The sequence below is a fragment of the Olea europaea genome, chromosome 3, assembly GCF_002742605.1.
Source record: "Olea europaea var. sylvestris chromosome 3, O_europaea_v1, whole genome shotgun sequence".
NCBI classification, from domain to species: domain Eukaryota; kingdom Viridiplantae; phylum Streptophyta; class Magnoliopsida; order Lamiales; family Oleaceae; genus Olea; species Olea europaea.
The window spans coordinates 17055173-17067708 of NC_036239.1; the positions used below are offsets into that span (position 1 = coordinate 17055173).

A 12536-nucleotide genomic window follows, 5' to 3' on the forward strand; every position below is an offset into this window, starting at 1 on the left:
AAGATTTCTCTTTAAGCGTAGTCCCTTCATCAGCTGGTGTGGATGAAACGGCCCCAGTAGAGGATGATGGAGCAGGAGCTGCCGACACCAAAGCCTTCAAAGGAGAGGCTGAACTTTTCTGAGAAATCCAAATAAACTATCAGCACATGGAAAAGTCTCAAGTATGGAAAGGTATACTTATGAGTAAACCAATTTAATTACCTTCCTCCTGACGATGAGAGGGGTATCATCAGCATCAGCATCAGCATCATCCTCCAAAATGGGAGACGCTGAGGCTGGCCGTTTGAGGCTTTGGGCACTTTTCGCTGCAGTAAGCTTGGCAGGAAGAGAAGTCGATGGACGGGCAGATTGTTTAGCACAAGCAGAAGAAGAGGGACTCCTAATGGACACAGGAGTGACCAAAACAGGAGAGGTGGAAGAAATGTTTGATTGGCCTAGTAAATGGAAAGCACGATTGGCATCAGTCGCAAACAATCTGCGCTTCACTGACAGCCAAAGTCGTTCAAAAAGGGAATGGATGGCACGGTTAGGATTGAAGGGGGCTAATGAAAAGCTGTTCGTCAAAAGAAAATTGCGAGTATTTATAGCCTCTGCCTCCACCTTATTAATGGTGTGGAAGCGGTCTATCAAATTCTTTGAATAGCAAGGGAGAACGGGCCAAGTTTGGCCAAAACCAAGTTGGCGAGCAAAAAATTGGGGAGCATATAATTCGACCCCAGCCTTGGCATTGATCCCAGTCAAAATATCATGAAACAACTCCCTTTTGGTCAAAAACTGAATCCAAACAAATAGAAAGTGTTCGCATTATCCAGAGTGGATGGAGGTTGTACATAATTTGGAGTCAAAAAGGGAGGAAAAGGAAAGAAGGAAGGGATTGAATCCAAAGAATAAAAGAATGAAAAAATGTCCCTTTTGGACATATTTACAGGAGTCAGGGGCTCAATGGCTAGCCCATAGCAGCTAGCAGAAGGACTGAAAAAAGATGGAGCACCAAGCAATGGAAAATAAACTCTCAACCACATTTGAGCAAACCAAAGAGGCTCACTGCCAGTGGGAGATGCACCATTCTTCAATTGGGATTGAAGAGAGGCCATGCCTCTATAGAGGGTGGCTAAAAAGAAAGAACATAAATTCAGAGGCCTACCACGCGCCAATTCGTGCGCTATGGGTAAATAGTTCAGGGAGGGCTTTATGTTTGGCACACACAAAATGTATTTACAAAGCCAAATTAGAAGAAAGGACACTCCCTCGGTATGGGAAGGCTCAGCGCTCGAGTGGTTTTGAAGGGTTTGCAGATTTGAATAAGACTCGGTGAGGCCTTTACCAAATTTTGGGGCGACACCAGAAATCAAAATACCAGGGAAAATGGTATCGCCCAAAGGTGGCAGATTTACTAGGGCTCCAACATCCCTTAAGGTAATGGACATGGGACCAAGAGAAAAACAAAAGTATTATACTCAGAAGACCAAAAACTTAAAGCGATTGGAAAAAGTACTGAGTCAAAAATAGGGGGTTGAAAAGAGATTTCTAACAAATCAGAAATCCTAGCATTATCAAAAATTGTCTTAGTAGGACCATGGTCCACAAGGCGAGCATGCCATCTACGAAAAACGACATCAGATTTAGGTCAAGTGCGAATACCTTTTTTGCGAAGTAGCCCCAGCGGCAAAGAATTTAGAAACGGAGGGCCCTGAGTACAAGGAAACAGCTGACCGACCGCCGCTTGTTCGATGGCCTCAGCATTGTTGAATGAAGGACCTAGATAGAACTCATTGAGTTCGACATTGATCGGTGCAAGAAAGTTCGGAGTTACATATGACCGAGTAAGGAGTTTCTGAAAGTCTTCAAAACTGAAGGAGTCACCAGACTGAGATTGAGAAGCATAGGGGACGAAGTAGAGTTTTGCAGAGTTACGTAGTAGAGAGGCAAGGAGGTGAACAGTAATATTGCGAGAGAGGCGTGATTTAGTGGTGCAATGAAATAGCATATTTGGGGGTTATAAGGGTTTGCAAACGTCGCACCTTTTCAGACTATGGAAGAAAACAATGATTGAAATTCTTGAAAAGTTCGAATGTTGTTGGGAAACACAAAGTGAATATGGCAAAAATTAATAATTGGTCTGCCATATTGGGGGGTAATTGTTGACACACAAAAAGTTCAGCCCAAATTGAATAGCCTAAGGAATGTAGCCCAACTGGAAGATCCCTAAAATCAAATAGCCCAAAGAACGAATCAATCAGGCAATACAGGATAAATGCCCAAATAGGGAAGCCCATGAACGCGGTAATACCATCGTCCAGGGTTGCAAGTCGCCCAAGATTTTAGCGAATGAATTGCCATGCAGTCGTCCAGAGCTGTGACTCTACTCTCGTCCAAACATTCAAGTCGCTCAGTATCTTAGCAAACATAAGAAGTTATGGTTACCCAAGAGTACAGTTAATGAAGCAGTTATTGGGTAGTCCTATCACGTTCCACGATTCAAGGAATTCAATTGAAGACGGTTGAACGACAAAAGTAATAGCAGCAGATTAGAGAAGGCAGTTCCATGACAAGTTGCCACTACAAGGAAAGTGGATAGTTATAGAGTGATCAAGCAGTTTCTTAAGCGGTTGATCACGAAGAAATCATCCAGGGAGTATAAAATGAAGAAAAGACATAGAGTAAAAGATCCCGAATCAAACACTCTCAAACAGAGAATATGTAACTTTCAATTTCTTAGTTTAGATTTAAACACTTCTTTTACAGTAACTCGTGTGCTTGCGCCCCTTGGAGGCATTCTGTTTTTACTTTCTAATTGTAAAGTCATCGCCAATAAAAATGCCCATTTTTGGGACTTTGTCTCAAGAGGTTTGTCCCTTACACAATCGTCTGATCAATTTTTAATTGTTAGCGACTAACCCGCGCAAAACAGGATGAAAACCAACCAATTTCAGAGCCATTTAGAGCTTTCGGTTTGACCAGTATCGATCGCCACTCCCATGCCCTCAACTCCCTCATCAAAGGTACCGTATGTAAATGAGATGCAGCTTTTCGATTTTATCTTTTTCTTTTTTATTATCACTTATTTCTTTTTAGAGTGATGAAGTTTTATTTTATTTTTTGTTCTAGCGATGAGGGATGATTCAACCCAGCTGGCATATGAGGCCGCATATAGTTTGGGTCGGATGCAAAAACCTAATGCAATCCCTTCTTTAGAAGCTGTTGTAGAGGATCTTTCCTTGCATACCATTGTTCGCCTAAAGGTATTGTGCTTTCAAATTTGGATAATGTATATTTCTCTGTTTTTTGATACTCTGTTTATTTAACAGGCTGCAGAATCTCTTGGTGCATTTGGTTTAGAGACTAGTGTTCCAGTTTTGAAGACTAGTTTCCAATCGGATCCATCTCAAGAAGTTTGAGATACATGTGAACTGGCCCTTATTCGAATTAGGGAGCTAAAAAATGCTACCTCTGATAAATTAGTATATTTCAAGTGCTTCGAACCAGCTCCACCTGTCTTTCGTCCTAATCCAGAATTAAGGTTTGCAGATCTTGATTTAGAATGATAGTCATAATCTGGTCTTACCAGTCTATATAATTAATTGTTTTATTCTCATGCATATTGTTTAGGGAAGTTCTACTGAATGAAGACAATAGCCTATATGAGCGTTGCTCTGCACTTTTCACACTTCGACTTCGCTGTTTGCCTCCATTTGGTGATACCGGGGAAGCACTGTCAGCTATCATTGAATCCCTAGGTGCAAAAAGCCCTATTCTACGGCACCATGTCTGTTTTCATTTAAGCTAATTTTTGGGGCATGTCAAGTTGTTCTAATGAGTGGCTAAACTATGCACTATGCCCTGGCTTGTTAGTTATCTAATTTTGTGATGTTGATTCTGGTTGTAACTGGAAGAATTTGTTACAAGAAGTTCAAGAAATCAGCCCACTTAAGTCAACAAAAATAGCAAACTGCAAAAAAACTGAAATGAAAGAAAAAATGCAAAAATACAAGAAAGAACGTGGCATTTTCACCCTAACGCAAGAGATTCGGAACTTCGTTCCTAATCCCCTTTTGAGCTTCCGTCAAACGGAAGAAATCACTATATCAATGGAACCAAAATCTATCTAATACAATCTTCGTAGCACTCAGCCGAAATCACACAAGATTTCTTCCAAAATTAAGCCTCATAAACCATACAACATTCACTCAAGAATGATGATTCGAAGCCTATACAACAATCACTCAAGATTATTTCAACATAAGCCTCTATACATTCGACTATGGTATTCACTCAAGAATAACATCAATACACCTTGTTAAATCACTCAAGATTATCTATACAAGGTTGGATTAATTTCTCATCAACAGGGGCTAATTTTTGGAGTGCAAAAATTGATAGATTGAAGGACCACCGAGAGAGAGAGATGAGAGGCAGAGACTCGTGAGGTGAGAGAATGAAAACTGATTCTGTTTTTTGGTTCTGCTGGACGTCCAACCCTAATGCCATTTTAATATGAAACCCACTAGAGTCTTCATCCAATGGTGTAACGTGTGACACTTGTCAAAATCTGGGCATCCATTTATTATAACAAAAAACGTGTTTCGCCAGCTTACAATTTCTACAAAAACAACATAGCAATCACTTAAAATTTGGACGACCCGGCCCACTGAAACAGCAGATTAATTCCAGCCCAGTTGGCCCATCATTGTGCCACTTTCTCCACATTCTCCACCTTGGTACAATGATTCCAATATCATTTATAGTGATTCCTCCGAACATGACATCATGTGCTCTTATTCCCTGATACACAAATCAGCAAAAGTTAAGATTCGGCTATTTTAAACAGTTCAAAAACTTGTTTAAAGGCAACACTTTAGTTCCAACATCAGCAGGATTAAAATGGGTAGAAATCTTTTCAAGTTTAACAACACCTTGACAAATTACATCTCTAATAAAATGAAATTTCACATCAACATGTTTAGATCTATTGTGTAACACACGATTTCTACTCAAATATATAGCAAATTGACTATCAGAATGTAAGACAACATCATTTATGAAACCAAATTCATTTAGAAGTCCTTTTAGCCAAATTCCCTCTTTAATTGCATCAGTAGCAGCTATATATTCTGCTTCAGTTGAAGATAATGCAACAATCTTTTGTAATTGTGATTTTCAACTTATACAGGAATTATATAAAGTGTATACATAAGCAGAAGTCGATTTTCTGTTATCCCTATCACCTGCATAATCAGAATCAATGAAACCACTCAAAATAACACCCTCAGATTGTTTTCTATACTCAATTCCTAGGTCACAAGTTCCCTTAATGTATCTTAGAAGCCACTTCATCGCTTCCTAATGAACCTCACCAGGATTAGACATGTATCTACTCAATACACTTATTGCAAATGCCAAATCAGGTCTAGAACAAATCATTAGATACATAACTGACCCCACAGCATTAGAATATGGCACTCTAGCCATTCTTTTAAACTCTTTTTCAGTTTTGGGACATTGATCATTAGATAATTTGAAGTGATTAGCTAAAGGTAGACTCACACTTTTAGCATCGGACATTGCAAATCTTTCAAGTATTTTCAAAGCATAAGATTTTTTATTTAGGCTTAATGTGCCCTCTCTTCTATTTCTTTTAATTTCGATACCCAAGATTTTTCTAACAAGACCTAAATCCTTCATTTCAAATTCAGATTTTAATTTGTCTTTAATTGACTTTGTTTCCTTTATGTCATGACTTTCTAAAAGCATATCATCCACATAAAGTAGAAGATAGAGTGAATTCTCACCTCCATTTCCTTTACAATAAAGACAAGTATCGAAATTACTTCTTTTAAAACCAAGTCCAAGCACAAAAGTGTCAAATCTCTTGTACCATTGTCTTGGAACTTGTTTTAAACCATAAAGTGACTTTTTAAGAAGGCATACTAAGTCTAAATTTTTATTCACTTCAAAGCCTTTAGGTTGTTCCATAAAAATGGTCTTTTCAAGATCTCCATTTAAAAACGCAGTTTTTACATCCAATTGATCTAATTCCCAATTAAATTGAGCTGCTAGGGCGAGTATAACTCTAACAGTTGTAAATTTTACAACAGGGGAAAATATTTCATTAAAGTCTATCCCCTCCTTTTGAGCAAAACCCTTAGCCACAAGTCTTGCCTTGTATCTAATGTCATTCTCATCTTTTTCACCTCTTTTGATCTTATAGATCCACTTACAATCTATAACTCTCTTTCCCTTAGGTCTTTTAACCAAGGTCCAAGTTTTATTCTTTCTCAACGATTCCATCTCATCATGCATTGCTTCTAGCCAATGCTTAGAGTCCTTACTACTCATAGCATCTTTATAGGACTCGGGTTCATTTTCAATGAACCCCTGAACAGTGAGAAGGGATATTTCATCATCAAATCTTATGGGTGGTCTTATTTTTCTCCTTTCTCTATCTCTAACAAGTTGATAATCATTTAAGGGTTGATTAACCTCAAAATTAGATTCATTTTGATCAGTTTCTTCATCATTTTGAGCCTCAATTTCACTATTTTCAATCTGATCATGTTGTAGATTATCATTATTAACTTGCTCCACCTCAATTTCAGTTTCCCTTCCTTCATTTTCAGTCTGACTAGATTTAGTAGTGTTATTTTCAGATTTCAAACAAGGCAGATCAGATTCATTAAACACCACATTTCTACTTATAATGATCTTATAACCTTTGGTCTCTCTTACCCAAAGTCTATACCCCTTCACCATAGCCCAAAAAAACACATGTAAGGGTCCTAGGTTCAAGTTTTCCTTCAGATTGATGTGCAAAGGCAGCACACCCAAATATTTTTAGATTACTCAAATCTACAGGTTTTCCTGTCTAAACTTCTTCAGGGGATTTAAATTGTATAGCACTAGCGGGGCTTCTATTTATGAGATGACTAGCAATTTTTGCAGCTTCCCCCCAAAATAACTTGGGAAGACCAGAACCTAATAACATGCATCTAACTCTCTCAAGAATAGTCCGGTTCATTCTTTCAGCCAAGCCATTTTGTTGTGAGGTGTGTGTCACTGTTCTGTGTCTTAGAATACCATGCACTTTGCACAATTCATCAAATTCATAATTGCAAAACTCAAGCCCATTATCAGTCCTCAACACTTTAATCTTTTTATTTGTTTGATTCTCAATCAAGATTTTCCATTCTTTAAAAGCATTAAAAGTGTCAGACTTATGTTTAAGCAGAAAAAGCCAGTTTTTCCTAGAAAAATCATCTATGATTAAAAGGAAAAATTTGAAACCAGTATGTGTGGGCACAGTAGCTGGTCCCCAAAGATCAGCATGCAAATATTCAAGAATAGACACAGATTTATGCATCCCAGGCAGAAATGGTAATCTATTTTGCTTTCCTAGTATGCAATGATCACAAAAACTGAGTTTCTCAATTATATCTTTACCAAAGGCACCTTTTTTTTTTCAAAATCTGAAGACCTTTGTCACTAATATGGCCCAATCTTTTATGCCATAATTGTGACTTATCATTGGGGGCAGAAATTGCTGTTGATGTGAAGTCAAAAAAGTTTTAAGTATATAAAATGTAAAGCCCATGTCTCTTGGGGGCTTCGGCAACAAGTTGAGAGCCCTCAAGATCTTAATGTATCCCATGTTAATCACAATATTGTAGTTCAGGTCATCTAGAACACCTAAGGATATCAAATTTCTTTGTAGGTCAGGAACATACCTAGTCTTATCTAAGATCAATTCATTATTACCATCCAACCTTAAAGTGATTGTTCCCATTCCTTTAACCTGACAAGACATGTGATTACCCATTAACACTTGGCCTCGACTTACATTTCAAACTCACTAAACCATTCTCTTCTAGGGCACATGTGAAAGGTACAACCGGAGTCAAAGATCCACTCTTGACTAGGTGGACTGTGTACAGCAACATAAACCTCATCTACGTTGGTCTCATTATTATAGGCTAAAGCAGTACCACCATCATTATTAGACTTATTTCTCAAATTATTAAGTCTCTTTCGACAGTCTTTGATAAAATGACCTTCACCTAGACAGTAAAAACACTTTTTACCCTTAGTCTTGGTTTTTATTTTATCTTTAAAGTTGACCTTCTTTTTGTGTCCGGGTTGCTTATTGAAATTGACAACTTTTGGATTTGTGTTTGGTTTAGACTTAACCATCAAATTTTCACCACTAACAGACTCCCTCTTGTCAGATTTTAACTCTAACTCTTTATTTCTCAATACATTTATTATCACATCAGTAGTTAGAGTCTCCCTTCCATATTCAATAGCATTTTTGACATCTTTATATTTATCACTTAGTGAATTTAACAAAATCACAGCCAGCTGCTCTTTTGAGAGTTTCTCATCACAGTCGGCTAGGTCACGGGATAATCTGTTGAATCTATTAATGTTAGCGTCAAGATCAAGAGATGGGTCCAATTTGAAACCAAAAAATTGTTTTAGAAGATACACTTTATTAGGCATGGTTTTATTCAAATAAGTATCTTCCAATTTTTTCCACAACTCAGCAGCAGTTTTTGTCTCACCAATTTCTCTCAACACATTGTCAGACAAATGCAAGAATATAGAACTCCATGCAATTTCATCAAATTCAGTTTTCTTAATTTCTTCCATATCATTAGGCCATGATTTTTGTTGAAGCAAAAGGGCTCGCATTTTCTGGCGCCAGAGACTAAAGTCTCCTTTACCATTAAAAATCTCCAATTCAACTTTAGTTGACATTATCAAAACTCAATTTGATAAAAAAAACAATGCAGGCAGATCACATACAAAGTCAACAGTATATTCAACTTGCAGGAACTCAAATGTCATACACCATAATCAAATTTAAAGTGCACAGTTAGCAAGTGAGTTATACAATACATGTTATGCAGTAAGATCTCATCAGTCCATTCACCACATGAATAAGCAGTTTACACAAAAACCAGCAGTGTCAAGTCACAAGTATAACATGCCATATACATTATAATAAACTCATGCAGAAAACATAAAATTTGCCCAAAATCGTCAACTTATAAATCAAGACAATTTTTAGATTCCAGACAACTTACGATTTCTAGACAAAGGCATTGTCAAGATAAAGTCTCAGATTTAGGGATTTTAAGTCAGTTACAAAAGTCTCACAGTATAGACAAATATTATATATGTAACTCGACAATTATGGAACGAACTCACCAAAATCCCTTATTAGGGTTTCAAGAAATAAACGAGATCAACTGAACCAGTGCAAGAAACCTTCGAGTCTACCAACATCGGCACCAAGAACCCCCGTCACGAGCTCTGATACCACTGTTACGAGAAGTTCAAGAAATCAGCCCACTTAAGTCAACAAAAATAGTAAACTGAAATGAAAGAAAAAATGCAAAAACACAAGAAAGAACGCGGCATTTTCGCCCTAACGCAAGAGGTTCAAAACTTTGTTCCCAATCCCCTTTTGAGCTTCCGTCAAACGGAAGAAATCACTATATCAATGGAACCAAAATCTGTCTGATACAATCTTCGTAGCACTCAGCCGAAATCACACAAAATTTCTCCCAAAATTAAGCCTCATAAACCATACAACATTCACTCAAGAATGATGATTCGAAGCCTATACAACAATCACTCAAGATTATTTAAACATAAGCCTCTATACATTGGACAATGGTATTCACTCAAGAATAACATCAATACACCTTGTTAAATCACTCAAGATTATCTATACAAGGTTGGATTAATTTCTCATCAACAGGGGCTAATTTTTGGAGTGCAAAAATTGATAGATTGAAGGACCACCGAGAGAGAGAGAGACGAGAGGCCGAGACTCGTGAGGTGAGAGAATGAAAACTGATTCTGTTTTTTGGTTCTGCTGGACGTCCAACCCTAATGCCATTTTAATATGAAACCCACTAGAGTCTTCATCCAATGGTGTAACGTGTGACACTTGTCAAAATCTGGGCATCCATTTATTATAACAAAAAACGTGTTTCGCCAGCTTACAATTTCTGCAAAAACAACATAGCAATCACTTAACAATTTGGACGACCCGGCCCACTGAAACAGCAGATTAATTCCAGCCCAGTTGGCCCATCATTGTGCCACTTTCTCCACAGAATTAACTCCATTACTTGAAACATATAATGTTTTATTGATCTGTTCCTCAGATTGCCTATTGCTTGGCCCAAGTGGGGGACAGAGAAGCTTTTCATGCTCTGTCCCAGGTTCTTCAGAATGCCTCAGACCATTCCATGGTTAGACTTAAAGCTGTTGATGCTCTTCTTCTATTGCAGCAATCGAAGGTCTTGGTTCTACTACATGTATGCCCTCTGCCACTTGTATTTTTGACATATTCTTCTTATGCCATTTGAGGTATACTCATCATATTATAGTAAGTTGACCATGACAATAATTAGAATGAAAAATATTCTTTCAGCAAGTCTAGTTGTCGGGCTAGAAGTATTTTTTCTTATTTTGGGGACTAAATTATTCCCCAGACGCAAATCTATAAATTATTTTTTGTTTTCATTTAAATTAATTTTATGAGTTGGTGTTGATATAAAATTTTTAAGGGGATTGAAGTATTCAATTCATTTTGATTCTGAATATTAGGAATCTTAAGAAAAGAACTAATACTTGTCATTTTTCGAAAATTCTCGAAAAAATTGGTAGTTTGTAGTTTACGTTTCATTTTTAATTTTAAGAAGATGAAAAGAACACGTTCCAGTTGTTTTTTACATTTCATTTTAAGAAAAAATATTATTTGATAATAATATATTGCAACGACCTACATCGGTTTGCATGTTGAATTAGTACAGACTCTACTGATTACCATGAAGTGAAGCTCAAATTTTTATGGTTGTAGAATAGGCATAAATAAATAAACTGATTTCATTTATATATAGTTTACTTGATCTTTAATCTTATACATGCATCTTATGGATTAGACTGCAAATGTATCGAGCTGTTCAAGGAATTTGCTAAGGATCCTGAGCCTATTGTCTCACAAAAGCTGTGAAGTTGCTCTTAGGAGGCTTGATTTTCTGCGAACAAACTCTTGCTTTCAGGTAAATCTTGAAGCAAAAAAAAAAAAAAAAAGGACTATTTTTTCACCCACTCCTTTCTTCTTATGAATTGAGTTTATTGGGTACATATATATAATCCAATTCGCTCGCTCTCTTTTTTTTTTTTTTTTTTTCCTTCATAAATGTCTGCCCGTCTTATGTTGTTTTTTGTTGTGAAATTTTAGTTTAGTGTTGACCCCACAGCATGGCATACAAAGGGAATCCGCAAGAAAGACTAATAGGGGATGATATGTTAATTAAAGAAGAAAAGTACTTTTGGTGTTGTTGGAGTAATTAATTAGAATCTGTTTTTATTTTATTATGCAGGCCTAAGACATTCCTGTATCTCAGTTTTTTGGAATTTATCTTTATATATACTGTTCTAGTTATATGATTCTCAAAATTTCCCGTCTCGATACCCAATGCATGTTACATGTGCATTTCTACACATTATTTAATTTTAATAAAACAACTATCTGCAAATGTGCACGCTAGATTTTAACTGCTACTACTACTTTTATCTATTTCAAATCCCCCCTTGGAATCTGTAGTTTTCCATAAGCATTTCAGGAGTACCTCCAAGTAACTTAATTATATCCATCCATTGGAGCAATGGCCAATGCAGCTACCATTTACTAATACAACCAATTTCTTGATCTAAACCAATGTAATTCAAGTCAGCTTTTGCTGCATCAACATGAGAATTTATAGACAACTGAAAGTTCAATTTATGTGGAATGCTAAGCACTAATTAATAACTGCATTGGCGATTTAATATTATGGGAAACTTGGATGACTCTTAAGGATGGCGCAAAGGTTACTACTCCATGGGTATAGATAGTTCAAAATTTTCTGCTGTAGATTTGGGATCTGGTGTGACTGCCCTTCTCACTGGAAGCATCTCCACCATTTCTTCCCCATCTTATTATCTTTTTTCTACTTTATTTATCTCTTCTTCACAAGAAATTTGGGTATTGGGTTTTCAAGGATTCAGATTTCAGATCTGTTGGCAGGACAGGTAGATTGGAGTTGGAGGATTCTGTATAGTATGAATTTATTTATCTATTATTATTATTTTTTTAAACTTAGAAGAAAATAAAATTATATTCCATTCCTAAAACACCTCACACTTTGATTTCTTTCGTCTTACATTGTTCTAATTGTTCTACCTGATTCACTTGTGATACTATCTATTCATTCTTTTCGGCTCCTTTCTCTTCACCACTTGTGCGCGTTCCTCGGAATGTTTCTCTTTGGAATAATGATTTCATAACAATTACTAGCCAATGAAGTGAAGGATGGAGGGTTACAGACTATCGCAGGCAAGGAAGCGAAAAACTAGGAGAGAGAATGAACTACACAAGTAGATGGGAACAAAAATCTCATTTGTCTTTTTATTGTTATAAATATTTTTCGATTTTCATTTTACTGTTATAAATACTTTTCAAATTTTTTTTTTTTGAAATG

General features: G+C 36.7%; 1 protein-coding gene across 1 annotated transcript; it reads left to right on the forward strand.

The window, feature by feature from the left end:
* Window positions 1–214: 214 nt before the first annotated feature.
* Window positions 215–11972, forward strand: LOC111379135 (deoxyhypusine hydroxylase-B-like). The gene is made up of 9 exons (XM_023002473.1): window positions 215–343; window positions 2891–3002; window positions 3109–3242; window positions 3309–3324; window positions 3400–3520; window positions 3610–3766; window positions 10173–10325; window positions 10953–11072; window positions 11255–11972. The coding sequence occupies exons 1-9, from the start codon at window positions 215–217 to the stop codon at window positions 11306–11308; spliced, it is 996 nt and encodes a 331-aa protein (XP_022858241.1). The 3' UTR covers window positions 11309–11972.
* The last annotated feature ends 564 nt before the right edge of the window (window positions 11973–12536 follow it).